This window comes from Numenius arquata, chromosome 3 (assembly GCF_964106895.1).
Source record: "Numenius arquata chromosome 3, bNumArq3.hap1.1, whole genome shotgun sequence".
NCBI classification, from domain to species: Eukaryota; Metazoa; Chordata; class Aves; order Charadriiformes; family Scolopacidae; genus Numenius; species Numenius arquata.
Genome location: NC_133578.1, coordinates 57,199,181 through 57,221,012, shown reverse-complemented (window position 1 = coordinate 57,221,012; position 21,832 = coordinate 57,199,181). Strand labels below are relative to the sequence as shown.

The following is a 21,832-nucleotide window of genomic DNA, read 5'->3' as shown; positions in this document are numbered from 1 at the left end:
CTCGTCGTTTCTGATAAGAGCTTGCACATCTCACTGGAATTATCCTTGCAGTATTGCTTCAAACATTAGATTGCTACTTGTGCACAGAGTTAAGTTTGTGGATAAATGTGCGGTCAGCGGATGGGCTGTCTTACACCATACTACCTTCTTTTTCCCTTTCATTGTTTGCCACTCAAAGACTGTCAAAAGTCTGATTATAGAAGGTCTTTGCTATCCATTCTTGTGCTGCATCATGAAGAATGTTGTTGCTTTTCAACAGTATAATGCACCAAGTATCATGTATAGTACATTTATAGCCCATTGTAAATAATAAATAACAGCACAGGTACTTGCCACTGTTGAAACAATTGTTGCTGGAACTGGATTGTAGGAGAGAAACAGTCTAAAATCTAGCTATGCAGCTTTTAGGATATGTTTTAACAACCCTTCACCCCTTTGTTTACTGCAACAGTCGTGTCATAGGTCACAATACAGGCAGAAAAGCATCTGCTGGGCAAGAGGTGAATGGAATTTTTGACTCTGCTTTCAGTACTTTGGCCAGCTTGCTTCAATAGGCAGTGCCAAGAAGAGGAGAACACAATGTTCTTTCTACGCAAGATAACAGCAGCTGGTAGACAGACCTTTAACTACTGAGAAGAAAGAGCCAGTGAGGACTTCCATTTAAAAATAAGGGGGGGAAATTACATACACACACACATATATATATAATGTATATAAAAGGAGGTCCTGTGTTCTAAAATAGCTTTCCAGCTGAGGAATAATAAATATCATACTCTTAAAAGTTTGTCTCAATATAAAGTGAAAATTCCTCACTGTAGAATTTTGAGGCAATGGGGATGGGGGTGGTCTGTTAATGAGAACCTGAAGAAAGCACGTAGACAGACCCAATGGCATTTTTCTTACTGTTGTTTGTATGTACATCTTAAATGTTAGGTGTATGGACCAAGTATAAAAGATGGGGGTGGATTTAGATGATTTTTCACTTCCTTTGAAACAATCTGGGTCTCCCAAAAATGTTTTTGAACTTGCAGATTATATATTTCATCAAGCATACCTGGACAGCTTTATATTTATCTGAATGATTTTAAGCAGAGCTTCTGTGAAATAGAACCAAAGACATCTGGCCTTTAATCTTTCTAAATCCAACTTTAACTTGTTGTTGAAACTAAGCAAGCGATTTTCTTGGACAGTTGCTACTGAGAAGGGATTTAAAATGAAATGGTTGTCTTGATGGTAGATTTCCTGCCATGCTGCTGCTGTAAGGCTACATGACCTACCTTACTAAATTATGTTTTAATAGCACAGACCTCTGTGGTCTTTGGTATTTATGCTTCTGCTGTATATTATATCTGCCAAGTTACAGGTACACCTGTAATATATGAGCACACTTTTTCTACCAACAGCAATAATGGAATGTTGTCTCTTGTGTATAAGCTATCACTAGAGAACAAGTGTTTTTTAAAATCTGAACATTAAAACAAGTGCCTTTAAAATCTGAAAAATTGAGATATTTTCATGTCTGTCTTTGGGGTATGTTGCACCATAATTGTCACAACTGCAAAACCACCCACCCCACACCCCCGCCACGTTATAAAGAACTTCTACACTGGTGAAAACACTTCTTCACAATAATTAAAAAAAGAAATTATAATGATTCTTTTTTACTGACTGTCTTGATATTGCAGAGCAAAAAGCATTTTAAATTAAAGCTTTTCAGCTTGACCTGGAGGCAAAGATTCCTATACCTTCTTCCCCTGTAGTTCTCCAAATAAGACTTTCAGTGGCTCCTGAGAGTTACAAATGCAATAATTATCCTCCCTATTCATGGTTTAGACTTTATCACAACATTATTCTCTTTTTACTCTAAGCTGTTTTAAACACCTTCAGATCATTTATCCAGCTGCATTCATGTCCTTACCATGTCCAATATAATGCATACCTTATCATCTTGTGGTTCACATTGAAAGCTAATTCTTTTATCTTTTCAACTAATCTCCTGGCATTACTGTGAAGATAAATCCCTAATCTCCCTCTCCCTGCTTTTCTGAAGTGACTTTTTTCCTTGACATGTTGTTCACTGTTACTACAGGTACTTTACTTCTCTAGATCTTGCTACAGAATTTTTGCATAGGTTTCTTAAGTTATAACAAGAAAATAATTACAAGTTTAATTTGGTACTGTAAAGTTTTCATTGTCTCTCTTCTGTTTACTAGTCAATATCCCATAGGTAGTTTTCAGTCATGTTCTGTAATGTGGGGTGGTGAACAAATTTCAGGAAGAAGGGAATAAGGAAAGCTGTTGTAAATTTTTTTTAAAAGTCTACTAGAAAATCCATACATACCAGAAAACCATGTGCACGGTTTATCCTCTCAGCAGTTTTTTTGACCATTATTTTGCACTTTAGTTCGTGAAACATCTTGAGTCCTAATTACAGTATTGCAACGTGCTGAACAGAGTTATAGCAAAGTACAAACAGAATTGCAAACAGATTGTTAGTAAAATAAAGGCTCACAAAGGTAAGAGTTTGAAACAGGTAGGAGACAGATGAGCAGAATTGTACCAAAGAGTACAGGGGAATTGAGAGGAATGTAGGCAGAGACAACGCTCATATAGTTGTGCAATGGTTGTGCAGGAGGGAGTTCTTCCCACTCAAAAATCTTACAGCCACTAGCATAAGGTTTGAAAGTATCTTGGGCGTGCATCACTATGTATCTTTGCTTCCCTGTGCAACCTTTTCAATTTGTTTTGTGCTTCTGCCCAGTTACAAACTCATCTCCTTTTTTCCTGACTCCTGTAATTTTCATTCTGCTGTTTTCTTATGTATTTTTAATACTTTTAATAAATTATTCCAAACCTTGTCAGGTTTCCTGTAATTTTAAGTTCCTATAGACTTAACTGACCTTTATGACAAATGCCTGCAGGGCTATTAGCAATTGAAATCAGAACTACAAATTCTCCACAATTTAGTGAAAAGATATTTGCCTCTATTCATACATGTCCGTTTTATGTGCTGTCACTTGAATTATTTTTTTGATTCCCATGCCCTTCTTGATGTGCTCGCATTCTCCGTGTTTGCAAAGACATTAATAAAGTGTATGTTACATTATATCCTCAAAAGCTTTAGAGGAAGCATCCTAGTTAAGCAGAGGGTAAGGAATTGATTTCAAAAGGCTTACTATTATCTTTGTAAAGTAGATTCTCTTTAAAACTGTTTTCTTTCAAAAGGTTATCCTTGATTTTAAAAATCTTTCTGAGAAATTATTCTCTCTCAGAATGACAGCGCTTCTGAAGTGCAGCTTCTACACAGTTGATCTTGACCTTTATACACTTTTTAAGCAAATGGGAGATTTCTGTTGTCTCCAGAGTTAGAAGTAAGAGATTTCAGTGCATGAATGTGTACCAAATATGCAAATACATTTAGCCTATCTAGCTAACCTGAAGTTAAGGAAAGTCCTTTTTCAAGTACATTCCTTTTTATTTTTTGAGCCCCCATTTTGTCACATTCACACTTTCTTCATTTTGGTTTTTCTCTGTTCTACAGCAGAAGTACAGTATTGTTCACCCTGTATTATAGTGCCTGTGATCATTCTTGCTTCCCCGTGCCCTCCTTAATGTGCTTCTTTCTTCCCATGTTGGATAGTGCTGGAAATGGTCATATTTTGCCTTTAGCTCTTCAGTGCTAGCTTTAGTGGAAGCAGAGAAAAAGCCATCTTAAGTAAAAGAATATAGAAAATATAGGGTTATGGCTGGTATATTAAACAAAGGCTAAAAAAAACCTGAATTTGAGTAAAACTGGAAGTTTTCAGGGTGCTCTGAAAATACTACCTTGGTTACATAGGCTTTCCATGTGGAATTTCTTCCATTCAAACTCGTGTTACAAGTAAAAGTTACTGCTTATACCTACTGCAGGGATTGGATCGAGTAAATTGTAGTTGTCAGGGTGTGCTGTGCCAGCATAGGAAGTTGCAAAGCTAATTGCAAAGTAATTTACAGTTGCTAGCAGTGTTTGGAGGTTCCTGTTCAACAGGCACAGACTGTACATGTATTTATAGCATACTTAAGTTTTTGGAGGTGAACCTTGTAAAATTGAATCAATATAGAATGGTTTGGGTTGGAAGGCACCTTAAAGAATATGTTTAATGGATTTTTTTTTTTTATCTTCTGGTGTAAGGTTTTACTTTGCCAGGCAAATTTAAAAGCTTCCTCAGAAGTTCAGTGACAAAATCTCATATGTCAGTTTTTAAATATCTAAAACCAGAGAAATATTATAATAGTATAAATTTCACCTGAAGGCAACTCATTTTAAGCTGATCACTATTTCAGTAGCAATCAAGTAATGCTTGCCAACATCTGCAAGCTTGGTATGTTTGTTTTACACATACTTCTATGTTTTTGCATATGTTTTTGTTTCGTACCAGTTAAAAATGTTATTTTACTTCTGCATTTATTTGCAAATAACCAGTTATTCTTTCCAGTCCTTCCATTTCTTGTCTGAACAGTTGTAAAGTATATCCAGATCATTCACACAGGAGTAGTGTTCCAAAATATCATGGTGTTAGAGCACCACCTATAGGGTTTGCTCAAAATTAAAACAAGAACGTTTCCAGGGCATAGTTAATTGGATATGCAAATAAAATAATAACTTTCTGTATTTTGAGACTTTTTCCTTCCTAGATATTAGGATAGGTCCTATGTTCTGTAGCCAAGGCGTGTTAATACTTAACTGTGCAGCATGAATGCAGGTCTAGCAAGAAACACATGAAAACCTATTTAAAGCAATGCTTTCTTACAGCTGTATGTGAAAACAGTAATTTTTTTGTTTCTAGATTTCTATATTTAAGCAAATACAGAAAATGTGGCCATATGCCAGCATTTTTGTCTTTTAATAATTCTGACCTTATTTTTAGAAATGTATTTGTTATGCCATATAGAAATATTTTTAAGTAAAAATAGTCATTTAAGAATACAGAGTTTTATTGTATTAGAGCTAGTCAGTAATTTGAGGTCCATGTAATCTTGAAAAATGATCTTGAAAGCTTGATTGTGGATAAAAATGGAAAAAAATTAATAACCTCTTTACAAATTAAATCATTACAACTTTTGCACTATTAAAAATGCAGCTCATTCTTCATTATGTTTGCTCATTGCATCAGTTTGGATTTTTTTTATTTTTACCAAATACATATTCTAAATTTTAAGTTCTAAAAGCTTTTGCTCGTCAGACAACAATGAAAATGCCTTGTCATTCGTAATAGTTCTTGTGTTTAAACTACTGTGCTTAACTGATTGTGCATAAGTTTTGGACTAGCAGTGAGGAAATTGTAAAATAAAAGCACAGAGGGCAATTAATTTTAATGTGTTTTCTGGCCTCTGAAACTTCCTCATAATTTCAGGCTCTGTAGCAATGGCATTCTGGCCTTCCTATCTATGTGAAGGTTGTGAATATGCTGTATGACAGGTGTTGGATATAAGGCTGCTAAGGAGGGGGAAACAACCCAGCAAAACAAAACCACAAAAGTAGTAAGTACATTACTTGAAATAAAATCAGCGGAGCTGAGAACACTCTGGTGAAAGGAACAAGCAACTGAATTAAGGCCAAGATAGAAAGCTACACCTGTAATAAAGTAAGAATACAAATGGCTGAGTTACTTCAATTGCGTAGAATTAGTCCTATAAATACAGGCTTTCTAGTCCACTATCAGAAATGTAGTTTTGCAAGTCTTTTAATATCTATAAATGAAGTGTGCTGCAGCAAGTGGTCTTTGCCCTTCAAGTATTGGAATCGTGTCTGTGAAGATCATTTCCATGCTAAGGGCTGGAAAGGGGATGTTTAAGTGATGGCCAGGCACTTGGTCTTCCGAAGACAGGAAATTTCAACTACTTGATTATTTTGCTTTAATTTATTTTTCACCTTCTGTTGCATTTCTCAGTATAAGGTGTAAATGCATCATTAAATTGAACTGAGTTTTTGTGAAGGCTAAAAATAAAATTTAGATTATATAGACTTTTATTTCTTAATCTGTATTACTAATTGACATTGGTATAAATTTCTGCACTGGCAACTTTGGGAAACATCTTTTGGCTGACGTGTCCACTATGAAGTCCATTAGACATTGTTTTTATTGCTACTTCATCCAACTCAGTGGGATATTTTCCCTGATAAGTGTTGATTGATTTTTGTCCTACTGGCTTTTTTAAAAATGGCATTAGTCAAGTTGATTTTGATCTATATGTATTTTTTAGCTTGTGGAGATATTCCAGAGCAAATTCGATCACCAAGCGGGACAATCACAAGTCCAGGGTGGCCCTCTGAGTATCCTGCCCGAATCAACTGTAGCTGGTATATCCGTGCAAACCCAGGGGAGATCATTACTATAAGGTAACAGTGCTCCTGTATTAACTACATAGATTGAAGAAGTACTGACTAGACATTTTTAACTGCCAGTTGTGTATGTACCAGTTTCATCTTCCTTCCTGTAAATGTAGGATTTCTGTTTTGGTTGTTTTCTGCCTTTCCTTTTATCTGATTTGTTTTTACATAGACACATAGCATTCATTTTCAACTGGAGAGCTGGTGATTAGAAAAAGTGTTCATTTGTTCATTTATTTGATTTCGTTTTAATGCCTCTGATATATAAGAATTTTGCATTAAAAAATGTGTAGGGGAAGTTCTGTAATGCTTCACTGCTATGAAGGCTCACGGTGTGCTTAAAAGTGGCAGGGTATAAATAGTAAATGAATAGATACGATTGCAGTTTTGGAAATGCTGAATTTTGATACAGAGAGCTCCTCACGGTTTCATGTACCTTATAACTTTTCTAAAGAAGTAATGTAAAAAGCTGTATCGTAGGTTCAGTTTCTCATAAGTTCATTCCCCATTACTGCCTCAGGGGAAATCTAAGCTTGTTTTAGCATCAAGATACAAATTAGTACTGCTTCACAGGTTGATCATGAAACTGCGTTAGCTGCAGATTTTCTTCAGTTTCCAGAACGACCTGCTGACCTAAGAAGCAGCTCTTCATTATGAAGTACTTGCTTTGACATCAGTTACTCTCTTAAAGTACTGCTTTTCAATTTAAACAGTCTTTCTACTCAATATTAAACTGGCATAAATGCAATGTAAAGTAGGAAGAGCTGTTCATTTACTAGAATGCTTTCTAAACTTTTTCACACAGTTTATTTCTCAGAAAATTCATTTTTTTTTTTTTCTCTCAACGTTGTCTCCTTGCACTCATCTACCTCCCATACATCTCACATTTCATTTCTGGTTTACTGCTTCATTGTCTGTTCTGCCCAGACTGTCTCCCCTTCACACTTCATTACCTGGCAGCATGTCTTGATGTAGCTGTAGTCATACCATGACATACCCATTGGGTAGCCAAGTAGTGCACTGGGAGCAGATCTTGCCTGAAATCATAGTTTTGAACAATTTAGCTGTATTTATAATGTTGAGTCATATCATTGGTTAAGTGTTGCATTAGCTAAAGTTCTGATGAAATTGGGTTAAATAAAACCACTTAGTAGTATATAAAAGTCATTAAATGAGACTCATAAAGACAGTTTCATGAACAGAATTTTTTTTTTTTTTAGATGAAGGCTTAATGTGTTTTTTATAGCAAAACTGAGCTGCTTTAAGAGTAGTGGAGTATTGCAGTATTTTGCTTAACAGAATGGATTCTTGCTGTCTTAATAAAAGTGTCACCACGAGGTTAAATCCTATTCTTACATGGATAGAGAAGCACCTCTTTGTATTTCAGACCAGAAAAGTACCTAAAGCTAATTTCTATTTTTCTGCGTAGCAATTCATCAGCCTGGTTGTGTAATACCCAGTTCAGTAGCAGTTTTGACCTCTCTTTTTTTTCTTTTTTTTTTCTTTTTTTGTTTGATTTTGGGTTTTTTGTTGTGTTTTTTTGTTTGTTTGTTTTTTTCCCCTCCCAGCTTTCAAGATTTTGATGTTCAGGGATCACGGCGATGCAGCTCAGATTGGTTAACAATTGGAAGCTACAAGAATATTGAAGGCTACAGAGCATGTGGCTCCTCCATTCCTTCACCATACATCTCTTCCCAGGAACATGTTTGGATCAGGTTTCATTCAGATGACAGCATCTCCAGAAAAGGCTTCAGATTAGCCTACTTCGCTGGTATGTTTCAAATGATACCTAGTTCCGTTTTTGTGGTTTCATTTTCTGTTTCCTGTTTCAAGAACTAGTTCCTCATAGCAGTGTACAGTATATGCATTTTCTGTAGTTGATTCAAGGATTATTGACAGTATACATTGTGTAGATTATTTTGATCCTATGTATAACTTGGCTATTCAGAGCGGGGATTAGTATTCACAGTAATAAGCAGAGTGAATGATTGGGGGTGGGGGAAGTTCACTATTAATACTATCATGCAGTGGTACTTAGTTTAGAGTACTTAGGACTTCCATCTAGTGTTTTTAAATGTATTTTCAAAGAAAATTTTAGTGCTTTTTTTTTGTGATTGTTTCTTTGTCTTTTTTTTGAGCTTGGTCTCTGTGCTTGATATGATATTTAGGAAGTGTTTCATGTTTGAGGTGGAAGTGTAGCATTTCAGTGATCAGAGTAGTCTTCTAATATTGTAAACTGACCTGTGTATAGGAGAGGAGTTGACAAATCTGCTTTAATAATCATTTGGTTGTTTCTGCTTTCCACTGTGAAAAGGAGACTCCCAAAGTACTAACAACATTTTTGCTATACATTCAACCGTGCCTTTATGTTGTTTGATTTCTTCTCATTAATATCATGTAGTAAGGCTGAGTTTAACTCCTCAGTGGACTATTTAATTCAATGTTGTTAAGGCTACTCTCAAAGGGGGCACGTGATCTTAGAAAAAGGGGAACAAGTAGTAATACTGTAGTTACATGGGTGCAAGTTAGGTCTACTTCTGCTGGAATGATAGAAACCATATAGAATACAGGTGTAAAAGGGACCACTAGAGATCCCCATGTTTAAAATGTTATGTGGAAGATAGGCCAAGTGAATTGCTTGAATTAATTCTTGTTTAAAGTAAATAATATCTTCCAGGTAAATATTGATATTTCATTTCAAAAAAGCAAAACAACAACAAAAAGCATTACAGTTAGGAAGGATACTTGACTAGAAGGTAAATTTTGTCACTTGCCTTTGTTTCCTGTCTTCTTCTCACCCCATTTAATATATCAGTCTCTTTAATTATGGGTATCAAAATGGGATGGAGTTTACTAATGGTGATGTAGAGTGGAAAATAGAGTTAATAAAAGTACAGAGCTTTATGTTCACTGCAAATGCATTGAAAGGATTGAGTTTATCCTTTGGCTACAACTGCACATGGGTTCTTCTAATGAACTTGTACTATCTTGAAGTCTTTTGTGGTACAGCTCTCAAGGATAGTCTTATTTTGTATATCTCTTATTTTACTACTCTAATTTTTGATTCATATGTAAACTTTCCTGATAGAATGACTTCAAGATTGGTGATTAAAACTGCTAAATCAGGATCAAGTAGGCAGCTCTTTTCTGGGATGTTTAAAGCCCATGGAAGAGCTTAGGTTGAAATCGTGTCCTGGTTTGGTACTACAATATTGCCATTAATATTTATAGTCCCACGTTACAGCTTTCTACTCAACCCTTTTCCAGGTTCTGCAAGGTAGAAGTATTGAGCTAGAGTATAATCAGTATTTGAGCAAGTTCAATGACTCTTCTTACTCATATTCTACTATATTGCCCACCACCTACGGGGCACAGTCATTCAATTTAGGCAGACAGAACAAGTCTATTAGTTCACTTTTACAGGTTTCAAATTCAAGGCCAAGGTTCCTGTACTAAGTATTTGCCATGCTAACATATGAATGATGTGTGTAAGTGTATAATATATATATATAAAAAAAATATATGCGTAATAGAACAAGAAAATGATACCATTTATACTAGATCTGTTCCTTACTTTTGTTATTAGTGAAATATTTTCTAAAACTTAACTGCTGGCAGTGCATACATTTTGCTCTCCTTTCACTGTCAGCAAATTTATTGACTTAAACACTCTTTAGCAGTGCTTATAACAATTATCACTCTTGTTGGTTTCACTTTTTACTGCATTGATTTGTTAAAAACCTTACCATTTGTGAAATTTCTAAAACGCTGCCATTGCACCTTTTTTTTTTAAAATAAATATTTCAAGGTAGAGTATTTCTTTTTAAAGTTTTTTTTAAGATGCTAAAATGGCAAAAAGAACAGAAGTGTGATATGACTTGACCTATCACAGCAGATTAGTTGCAGCAAGGGAAATTCAGGCTAGATATGAGGACTTTTATCACTTTGTGTGGTTAAGCACTGGAACTTTGAAAAGACTAGAGTTGGGTTGTTTGAGGCCTTGTCCAATCAAGTAAACTTTGCTTTGAGCAGATGATTTGATTAGGTGACCTCCAGAGATCCCTTCCAATCTGAATTGTAAGCAAGGTAGAACCTGCTTCTTCTGGCAAGATTCATCATGCTGTCTTTTTTAAAAACCTAAGTATAGTGTTATTTAGATTCATTATATATTTGCCTAATCCAGTTCCCAAATTACTGCCGTGTAGGACCATCTGCATTGCAGATTTTTTTGAAATTTTTTTTGAGGATTGATTACAGCGGTTTGTTTTATAGCCAATTTTACTGTCTGTACCATGGTTTTTAGAAATTGCAGTAATTTTTAATGATACAGCGGTACTTCACTCAGCTAAGTCATTGCAGAGCTGAATTAGCTGTCTTCCCAGGTAAGCTTCAGTGTTTAACGTGGTGAGAAATTTAATAAATGAATCCCTGAAAAAAATATTCTTGATGTTACAAGTGTAGTAGTAGGCAGTAGACCACATTTTCTTAGATAAAGGTGTCTGGACACTTTTTTCAGAATTAAAAAAAAAAACAACAAAACAAAATCCCACAAAACAAACTACCCAACCAAAAAACCCACACTTCCATGTTTTCTGGACCACTACTTGGATCTTTAACCTTTAAAGTATAATTTTGCATGGTTTTTTATGTTTTAAGTATGCGTTTCTGCATTTGCTCTACTCTACTTTTAATTGCTGGAGGAGAGACAGGAGCAAACAGTGGGAGGAGGTGAGCAGAAGAGGTTTCTCTGGTTGGTTGGTGGTAATAGATAATCTTCAACTGTCACCTTCTCTCTTGCCATAGATACTTTCGTACAAAGTAGGAACCTATGAAAACAGGAGAGAGGTCTGACTGCTTTTACAAGAAAGAATTTGAGGATCTAACTGGTACTGAAGGACAAAATGTTTCTGTATTTCGAGAGACAGAGGAGAGAAGCAGTACTTCTCTGATTTACTTTTAGTACCTTAGAAGCCAGATTTTTTAATAACTATAAATGAGCATTGTTTTCTTGCTTGGGTTAAAGTTATTTGATGGAAAGCAGCTACAGATGAGGCTCATGCTGATATGGTGACAGAATTTCAACTTGAGAAAACTGTTTTATCTTGAAACTTACTGAAAGTTTTGATGACTTACAGAGAGTTTAAATAGTTGTTTTGCAATTCTGAACTACCTGGTGCAGCAAATAAATATGTGGCACAAACCATAAAGTGCTAAATTCTAAAAAGATAATATTTTTATAATATCTTTTTTTTTTCTTTCAGGGAAATCTGATGAACCAAATTGTGATTGTGACCAGTTTCATTGCGCTAATGGGAAGTGTATTCCAGAAAGCTGGAAATGTAATAACATGGATGAATGCGGAGACAACTCAGATGAAGAAATCTGTGCCAAAGCTAATCCTCTGGCGGCTTCTTCCTTTCAAACTTGTGCTTACAATCAGTTCCAGTGTCTTTCTCGCTTCACCAAGCTTTACACTTGCCTTCCAGAGTCTTTAAAATGTGATGGTAACATTGATTGTCTTGACCTAGGAGACGAAATAGACTGTGATGTGCCAACATGTGGGCAGTGGTTAAAATACTTTTATGGTACTTTCAGTTCTCCCAACTATCCTGACTTCTATCCACCTGGAAGCAACTGCACCTGGCTGATAGACACTGGTGACCATCGCAAAGTAATTTTGCGATTCACCGATTTTAAACTTGATGGTACAGGTTATGGAGACTATGTCAAAATATATGATGGATTAGAGGAGAATCCACGGAGGCTGTTGCGCGTGCTAACAGCATTTGACTCTCATGCTCCCCTCACTGTTGTTTCATCCTCAGGACAGATAAGAGTGCATTTTTGTGCTGACAAAGTGAATGCTGCAAGAGGATTCAATGCCACCTATCAAGTAGATGGCTTCTGTTTGCCCTGGGAAATTCCATGCGGTGGAAATTGGGGCTGCTACACAGAGCAGCAACGCTGCGATGGCTACTGGCACTGCCCGAACGGAAGGGATGAAACCAACTGTACCATGTGTCAAAGAGATGAGTTTCCCTGCTCTCGAAATGGTGTTTGCTACCCTCGTTCAGATCGCTGCAACTACCAGAATCATTGCCCTAATGGTTCAGATGAAAAAAATTGTTTCTTCTGTCAACCAGGCAATTTTCATTGTAAAAATAACCGCTGCGTGTTTGAGAGCTGGGTTTGTGATTCTCAAGATGACTGTGGTGATGGCAGCGACGAAGAGAATTGCCCAGTCATTGTGCCCACTAGAGTAATAACTGCAGCTGTCATTGGGAGTCTTATTTGTGGATTGCTGCTTGTCATTGCACTGGGATGTACTTGTAAATTGTACTCACTCAGGATGTTTGAGCGAAGGTAAGTAGAACAGATCACCTTGAGAACTTAAATTTTTAAAATATTCGTGTATCTTTTATTGTTATACTTGAAAATTTTTATCACCATATGGTTATTGTTGCATGTGATTTTTAAAGGCTTTGTCCCTTTTTTGACAGTAAAAAGAGGTTAGTTAAAAGGGGATAGAAGTATTCTGATCACTTAACTATTGAGACTTAAGCTTTCAGACGTTGTTACTGAAAAAGTGTGAAAAGTTGCATTTTTGCAATTAAATATCTCAATTCTGTATTTAGCAGGATATTTCTTCTCTTGTAGACTATCTCATAGTAGGATTACATGTTCTTCAATTTTTATAAAGTAATATAAGCATCTCTCGTGGTGCCTTTTATTAGCCTATGCTTCTTTGTTTTTAGGAATTTATTGTTGGGTTGGTTTTCTTGTTCTTGTCTCAGCTGAACAGACCCATTGGAATGACTGCAAGGACTTAACATATATTCTTTGTCAATTAAATTTCAATAAAATAATAAAACTTCATCTGCAGAAATTTATTATTTCAGATTATAATAGTCTGATGTAGTTTTACTTTTAAATATATACATCATAGTCTTATGTATTGTGAAATTTTTTTTCTCTTTGAAAGATCATTTGAAACTCACTTGTCAAGGGTTGAGGCTGAACTGTTAAGAAGAGAAGCTCCTCCATCTTATGGACAATTAATTGCCCAGGGTTTAATTCCACCAGTTGAAGATTTTCCTGTTTGTTCACCAAATCAGGTAAGATTCCAAAATAGCAGGCAGACCACTTAAAATGCAAGGGGACTGAAATAAAGATACTTTAACTTTCATCTGCATTTTTTTGTTTTAGAGCATTTCCTTTTTCATCTTTTCAGGCCGATACTATTATACTAAGGATTAGCCATAGGGTAAAATCATGATATTGTAGCACCACACAGTTTTCTTTGCAGGTTTTTTTTCTAGTTAGTGAATGCCAGTAATGCACACTATAATCCCTCTTGCTTGAAAAGTAATAGATTGGCAGATCTAGTTGTATGATCTGTATTGATGATGATGTACACTTTAAGACTGCAAGATAACACTTTGAAATTTGGGAAAGAAGAATTGAGACTTCTAATGCAAAATGGTAGTCCATATCCACTGCACATATGTGTTTTAGGTATGATCATGTCCACTATGCATAGAAAAGATGATGGCAAAGGCAAGGCTGCAATATTATATAAAATTAACAGGACTGAGTAACAAAGTAAAAACTAGTAAATGGAATATGATAATGTCTAGCCAATGGATGATTAGCACAGTTCTTAGTTTATGAGTGAATTTCTATCAAAACATTTTTTTCATTTAAAAAGAAATTTGCTTTCATTTATAGTGCTCTTTTGTGAAACAGAAGTCTTAGTCTAGAAATTCTGCTGAGGTGTTGTATTAAAGTTGGCATTAAGCTGTATTATATATTGCAATTAGTACAGCAAAGTTTACTTGTAATATTGCAGGCCATATAAGAAAAATACAAGACCATGAGAAGGAGAATTGTTTTGGGTTTTTTTATTTTATTGAACAGTACTGATTTCATTACACTTATTCTGCCATAGATTTCATTTATTCTTTCACCCAGACGTTCACAAGCAGCAGCTGTGATCAGGACAGGATTTTGCAAAGGAAAAGAGAAAAATAAGTTGCAATTTGCATGACAGACTTCGAAAACATATCAGAAAGAAGACATTGTGAAGATTTTTCAGTAGCTAAATTAGTGCTAAAACTTACTAATGAGCTTGTTAATGAATGCCTATAATGAACGTTGTAGAATCCCTCATTTTTAATGGATGGGTTATCGTGATTATAGTAAAGACCAACAGGTTTCTGTTTAAAAACAATTCTGTACTTTTAAAATTTTGGCTTGCTGTCCTCTCTTCCAAAATTAAGCTTCACCAGTTTGTGATGCAGCTGTGCTCACAAGCATTTTGAGGTAGGGTTAGCTTTAAAAAGTGTGGTAAGAGGGCGGTTGCCGTGCCCAAACGTGTAAGTCCTCTGGTACGGGTAACTTGGAACAAACCAATGCTTCCTGCACATCCCTACCCCGTATGGAACACTTCAGTTTGGTTCACATGAACATGTTTAGGAACCATTACAATTGTCAGACAAACTTAGCTTGCTCAGACGTATTTTTCATCATGAAACCCCACAAAGGTGGCCTAAAGATCTTTTTTTACTAAAAGGAAATCTCCTGATAGAGAGGACAATTCTGGAAGACTCAGCCATGTAGTGATTGCACTTGGAGATTGGTACTGGAGCTTTTAAAAAGCTGTGCAACTGCTGAAATTTTTTTATCATCAGTTTGACTTGAATTAAACACTGTTGCTTTGGATGTATTCTAAATTATTTTTCAGAACTAAAATATAGTGGAATTTGAAAGACTTGCTGAAAGTGGCAGTCTTTTGTAGTGACATATAACAAAATGTGGTTGTGTTATTATCTTTCTGTGGAACCATGATTTCATACTCCATAATGCTCTGATGCATGTACAATAACTTTGAACAATGAAAGACTGTCATTAAATTCCCATTGTGAAGATCACTATTTCTGATAAGAACTGTGGCCTCAAGAAGTTAAGTGGCTATACTGGGAAATTAACTAAGAAATAGTAAGGAGCAGGCCATCACCTTCAAAAATAATGAAAAAGTCATTCCTAGAGCATTGATACTTCCACGGTAAAAAATTTTTACTCTAGTGAATCAAGTTGCATTGTTTAAAAAAAATGTTTTCCAGAGGGGAGAACATCAGTAAGACTAAAAGCTTAAGAGGCAATGTAAGTTGTATTCTATAAATTATAAAGCTCAAATTAAATTTTTAATGTGGTTAAGTGTTGGGGGAAGGGAGTCAGTATTAAGTCAGGATGTGTTCAGCTTGCTTTGTTTTGAGTAATGTATACACCACAAGATTGCAAATCTATGTAAGACTGAAGATACCTATTGAGATTTCCTAGGAGTTAGTAGTGTCAAGCTAAAGGAATCTTGGTGGTTCTGGTTAGTACGTAATCCTTTCCACCTGAAATTGATATGTGCCTTCAGAGCTGGATTTTCAAGGGTGGGTAGCAATCTCTCCGGTAGCTTTTGAAAGCAAGGCTACTGAACGCATGTATTTGTATGCTTGAATTCAGATATCATTCTGTGAACTATTGGAAGGGAAGAGGTAGGTTGTGCATGAAGTATTGTGTGGGTACTGTGCTGTGTATGCCCTGTGGCATCTGAAGGATTGTGGAAAGGAGCTGGAGTTAACAACATGAGAACACTGAAGTTCGGTGTTTGTAAACAGAGTGAAATATATGCGTATATGTTAGGTGTTTAACAGGGGGAAAAAGGCTATTCTGCGTTTTTGCCGTAATCTTCATTAAAAGATGCAAATACGGTCTTCATCCTGTAATTAAACACATCTGTGAATATTTTCAGAATAGTGGGCATCTGGCAGATCTTCTACCCTAGTATTTGAGAATTGAGCTACTTAACTGAGGCACTGTTTTCTGTAAGTTTGAGTAAGGGAGCCCCAAGTCAGAGGTGTTAATATGTTTCTGTTACCTTACAATTTAAAAATTATGCAAGGTTTTAAGCAGAAAAATTGAGGCATGCATTGTTTTAAAGCTGAATGACTAGAAAATGTATACCGAATTTGGGAAATGTATGGTTCAGAACACATAAGATAATTTTAATTAAACAGAGCATTAAAGCATTTTGAAACTGGAATTAACTTATTATGCCAGAATGGGGAAAAAATCAAACTACAAGCCTCTGCTAGAGAGGATATTTAATTTAGTCTCTATTCTAGGCAGCCCCATGGTAGTGGATAAGGAAAGGTCACCTCTGCTAAATCTTTCTGGAAGGTTTTTTTTTAAATCCTAAACTTTTTGAGGCATGTTTCTATACACTGTACTCTAAAATCCACAGTGACTGCTTTATCTTCTGGGTAAGATTTTATGTAACAGATCTTGCACACCTGCTGTACTGGGTCTGCACCGGGTCTGTAGGTGCATTTTCCGTAATCAGTGTTCCATATCCAGGTAATAGTGCAGTGGTTTTCACCTTGCTTTTATTCAGAGGACCTTGATTTTGGCAGAAATGTATCTTGTATACTTCAGTGCTTTGTTTTTAAAATAGCCTATTGCTACATACACCAGATCCTTAATATTAAAGATCCAACATTTGTTTTAATATTTAAGATTCTACATTTAACTTTGTGGTTATATGCCGTTCTGCACAATAGTTGTTCTTTTGTTAGAACAGTGCCAATGTACTGTTAACACTTGATTGTTGCTTATCTCCTCATTTAGGCTTCAGTTCTGGAAAACCTGAGGCTGGCAGTACGATCTCAGCTTGGATTTACCTCAATCAGACTTCCTATTGCTGGCAGATCAAGTAACATTTGGAATAGGATTTTTAATTTTGCGAGGTCACGTCATTCTGGATCATTGGCATTGGTGTCAGCGGATGGAGATGATGTTGCCAGCCAAAGTACTAATAGAGAAGCTGAAAGAAATAATACCCACAGAAGTCTGTTTTCAGTTGAATCTGACGATACAGACACAGAAAATGAAAGAAGAGACACAACAGGAGCAGTTGGTGGTGTTGCTGCCACCTTGCCTCAGAAAGTCCCTCCTGCAACAGCAATAGAAGCTACAGTGGGAGCGTGTGGGAGTTCCTCTGCTCAGAGCGGCGGTAGCGGTAACACGGATAGTGGAAGAGAAGTGACAAGTGTAGAGCCCCCAAGCACAAGTCCCGCACGTCACCAGCTCTCTAGCGCTCTAAGTCGTATGACTCAAGGCTTACGCTGGGTACGCTTTACTTTAGGGAGATCAAGCTCAGTGAATCAGAACCAAAGTCCTTTGAGACAGCTTGATAATGGGGTAAGTGGAAGAGAAGAGGATGATGATGTTGAAATGTTAATTCCAGTCTCTGATGTAGCATCAGACTTTGACATGAATGACTGTTCAAGACCTCTACTTGATCTCAGCTCAGATCAAGCACCAGGGCTTAGACAGCCTTACAGTGCAACACATCACGGTGTAAGGTCATGCAGCCGAGATGGCCCCTGTGAGAGCTGTGGCATCGTACACACTGCCCAGATACCTGACACTTGCTTAGAAGCAACAGTGAAAAATGAAACTAGTGACGATGAGGCATTATTACTCTGCTAGGTACGGATTGTTTAGGAAAGATTGTGTACAAGTTGGAGCAATATCTGTCATTGTTTTGTACTTCACAATTAAAACTAGTTTTTAGTTTTAAAAAAAATCCAGGACAAGATTATGTTAAAACTGTTTTAGCCTGTGTGGTTGATTAAACATTTCTTATACTGGATGACGTTATGGAACTATTAGAGTGAACATTTTATTGGCTCTGAATACTTGATGTGTGTGTCCAGTATAATCTGATTACTCTTTAAACTGAAGTTATCCCAGTTAGTTTCAAATTTAGTTTATCCTGGTACTGTAGTTCAAACCAGAAACATGGCTGCTCAAGACTTATTTGACTGCCTGTTTAACCCCATATTAACAGGTGAATTTGTACAGAATTATTTTCCTTTAGGAATTGACTCTGTTGTATTATTGCCAACATACGTGTAACTTAATATACTAAATGCTGGTAAGGATTGTTAATGTAAAATATGTACTTATCTTTGAGTTTATACAACACTTTTGTCTAAATATTCTTGAATTTCATCATAATGTGAACTTATTTAAAGGGAGGAGAAACTTACTCCAGGAGCATTCTGTTTTTATCAGAAGTACAAAATGCAATTATTTGTGAAATTTAGATAGGATAGATAAACTGATGGCAAAAGCTTTTATAGCACTGACTTTCCTAAACTGCAATCTAACATGGTACAGCCAAATAGTGTGTAAAAACCCCCAGTCATTAGTCTTTTCGATTTGAAATAAAAAAGGGCCGAAGATATTACAATACCTGTTAGTTCTTTAAATATCTGATATGTACAAATACACTACAGAGTAAGTTCCAACTGGTAATAGATCTTTCCCTAATACTGTAGGGTATAAAGCTTGTTTGGACTCAAGGGATTTGCACTAAAATCATATTAAGGTCTCTAATGAGCTTAGTGCACAAGCACTATCACTTTAATTACTATTATTGTCTAATATTGCAATGGCTATATATTTCCATGGCTCTTTTCTTGGGGTGTTGCATTTTTGTTGCAATTGAATTTGCTTTACTAATTCCCTATTTATTCGTTGTATTTAAAAACTGGTTTACTTGGTTGCAGACTGGTTGTTTAAAAAAAAAAAAATCCCTTTCAGTGTATTTTTTTAGTGATATTACATGTGGAGCAAAAAAGACCAGTGGGGGGGAAAAAAGCTCATAACTTCCAATTTTGTGATAAGCAGGTTAATATGTGGCTACTAGCGTGATAACAAGAATCTACACCTTTTAAAAACAAAAATGTCAACTACTGTTTTATTTATTCTTTGCCAGTCTGTTTTTAGTAGGCTTAAAGATCCAGTATGAAATGTATTTGTGTGTGATTGTATGCTATTTATTAAATTTTAAATACTTTGTTGAATGTCATTTTAAAGCATGTTTAAAGTCTTGTGCATTTCTGTCGTGTTATGCTGTCGGGCAGAACTGACTACAATGTTTTAATATGTATCAAAATTAAATTGAATTTTTGTTATGTTTTTGAGGTACTTTTAAAGATAAATCCAAGGTCTGTCTGGCTTTTTCTTTTCTTTTTTAAAAATCCTCATCTCTGAAGTACAAATCACATGCAGAATTGAATGGATTCCAAAGTGTATATACCTTCTCCCTCTCCTCTTCTTTCACAGGCACTGGGATGAGAAAAACTATTTTACCGTCTGGTTGATTTAATTCATGAGAGTTAGCAGGTAAATTCTGAGTGCAGGACATGGTTATGTAGATTTGTGCTTTTGAGGAACTTATGTGCAATACAGTTGTAAAAGATTTTATTATAATGACCCATGTGGTTTTAAGTTTCAGAACCGATCACATCACACTGGTACCAGATCAGGTACAGATTGGCCCATAATTACATATACCCAAGTAGAAGTCATCAATGGCCATTTTTATTCACATTGAATAATATCTAAATCTGTGGGTAATCTTTAGTCTGATTTCAGTAGCATTGCTTATAGAGCAGGCAACTTTGCAATATGAACATGGTAACACACCCTGAAATATATGTGAACAGTATGTCCTGGTATAAAATACTGGGTTTTTAAACCTTCCTAACTAATTATCATTACAAAGTGGTTGTGGAAATGTTTGTCCCGGAGGCAGATACATTTTTAAGAAAGAGTCGTCACAGAATACCTTTGGTGTTATATACACACACATAAAGTGACCTAACCTTGTTCCGTTAGATGCCCCAAATAGCATGTACCTATGGACTCCATATTGCAGATGTAAAAAGAACACAATGTTTAATTTGTTTTAAAGGAGAAATGCTACACGTTTAACTGAGAAGTTGGATTTCATTGAGAATTTGGAAAACTGTAAATAAAATTCATATTTGTATGAGGCTAATTTGTTGCAGTGATTTCTTTCTTAGTGAATTTAAAGGGAGTGATCAAGTTAGGTTTCCTTTTGTTTGGATTTTTGGGGTGGGTTGGTTGGTTTGGGGAGGGGAGGGTGTTGGGTTTTGTTTGGTGTTTGTTTTTTTTTTTTTTTTTTACTGAGATTTCCATTGAGTCGTGTTACTTCATTTCTTATTTTGGAGCTACTCAAGTTAATGATTTATTTAGGTGATTCTTGGTTTAGCTGTGCTACAGTGCTAGGTCATTTTTAAGAAAAGTCAGAATGATTCGCGGTGGAATTACCTTCCTGCAATAAATCACTTTCATCTGAAAGCTTTGAGGAATGTAGGTTATTGTGAGGTGATTTTTCTCCTTGTGTAAAGCTTTCTAAGCGTGGAAGGAGTTTGTCTGTTCCTTTTCACATATCATGCTTTTCCTGTCATTTGATTTGCGTTGAAACATTAAGGGGACAGACTGAGCTGCTGATGCTACAAGGGCTTGTTTTGTTTCCAAAGTAAAGTTGATTTTCCATACAAGTTCAGCAGTTATTGCTGATAGCTCTTCTTGCAAAAGAGGTTCCCAGAGAGGAGGCTGGAATCTGTTACAGTACCTTGTGTTCCACTTCCTATCCAAATGCCAAAGCAATAACTTGTGGCAAAGCTTGGATTCAGCCTAGGAAAATCACAGTTCAAGTTTGGGTCGCAAATACTTTTTCAGTGAGTCCTTACGTTAAATACTTAATGCAGATCAAAGTTAATCACAGGTTTTCCTGTTGAGATGGGGTTTTGCTTCCTTTCAGAAAAATGAATGTTTACTGGCCTGTTTCATTCCCCAGCAGCTATTTGACTGCTACAGTTGTCCTGAGGAAGTACTGCACATTTTCCACAAATCTTTAACAGCTTTAATCTTCCTGTAGTTGTAATGAGTGATTTTTATTTTTTTTTTTCTGGGCTGGTGTCTTTTTTTTTTTTTTTTTTTGCTTTGTCTCTTTTTCCTCACTTGTGAGTTTCTGAAAATAAGCAGTTGGTAACTGAACTCCTCCAGGATATCATTTACAATGCAATTGTCCAAAATGAGGAACGTTCTGAAAGGACAAGGGAGAAGTCTGCCCTGTCCCTTTGCCAAGTCACTGGAGGTGTGGAGAGGTAAGCAGATCCAGAGTTAAAACTGCTTTCCTTCTAGCCTCTTTTGGGATTTGACTACCGTAGTTAGCTTTCCCTCATCAAAGTAAATTAAATGAGTTCACGCATATTTGTCTTGATACTGACAAGTTTTATAGCAGAACATTCCTATGTCAATATATTTGCCCAGTTGAGGCTTCCATTCACATCCAGTAACACAGGATGGTTTATGTGGTGAATACTAATTTGGGGGAAGAGCGTGTAGTACTCACTAAATTTAAGTATTATCTAACAATTCAGATAGACAAGACTTCTTTGATAACTGATGGGAGAAATGAGAGAAGCAGCTCTAGAAGCAATCCAGGTTAGTGATTCCTAATTGCACTTTGAGAAAGGGCATTTGGAGAAAGCCACCGTAAACCAAATGTAGCAAATCTCTGAGAGTATG

The 21,832-nt window shown here is 36.0% G+C and overlaps 1 protein-coding gene across 1 annotated transcript in view; it reads left to right on the top strand.

Moving 5' to 3' along the window:
* Window positions 1-20,265, top strand: part of LRP12 (LDL receptor related protein 12) — a 48,170-nt gene extending 27,905 nt beyond the window's left edge. The window contains exons 3-7 of the mRNA XM_074145299.1: window positions 6,244-6,379; window positions 7,939-8,141; window positions 11,632-12,733; window positions 13,353-13,485; window positions 17,048-20,265. Of these exons, the coding sequence (XP_074001400.1) occupies window positions 6,244-6,379; window positions 7,939-8,141; window positions 11,632-12,733; window positions 13,353-13,485; window positions 17,048-17,911 (2,438 nt within the window). The 3' untranslated portion in view covers window positions 17,912-20,265. The remainder of the gene's footprint in view (window positions 1-6,243; window positions 6,380-7,938; window positions 8,142-11,631; window positions 12,734-13,352; window positions 13,486-17,047) is intronic.
* The last annotated feature ends 1,567 nt before the right edge of the window (window positions 20,266-21,832 follow it).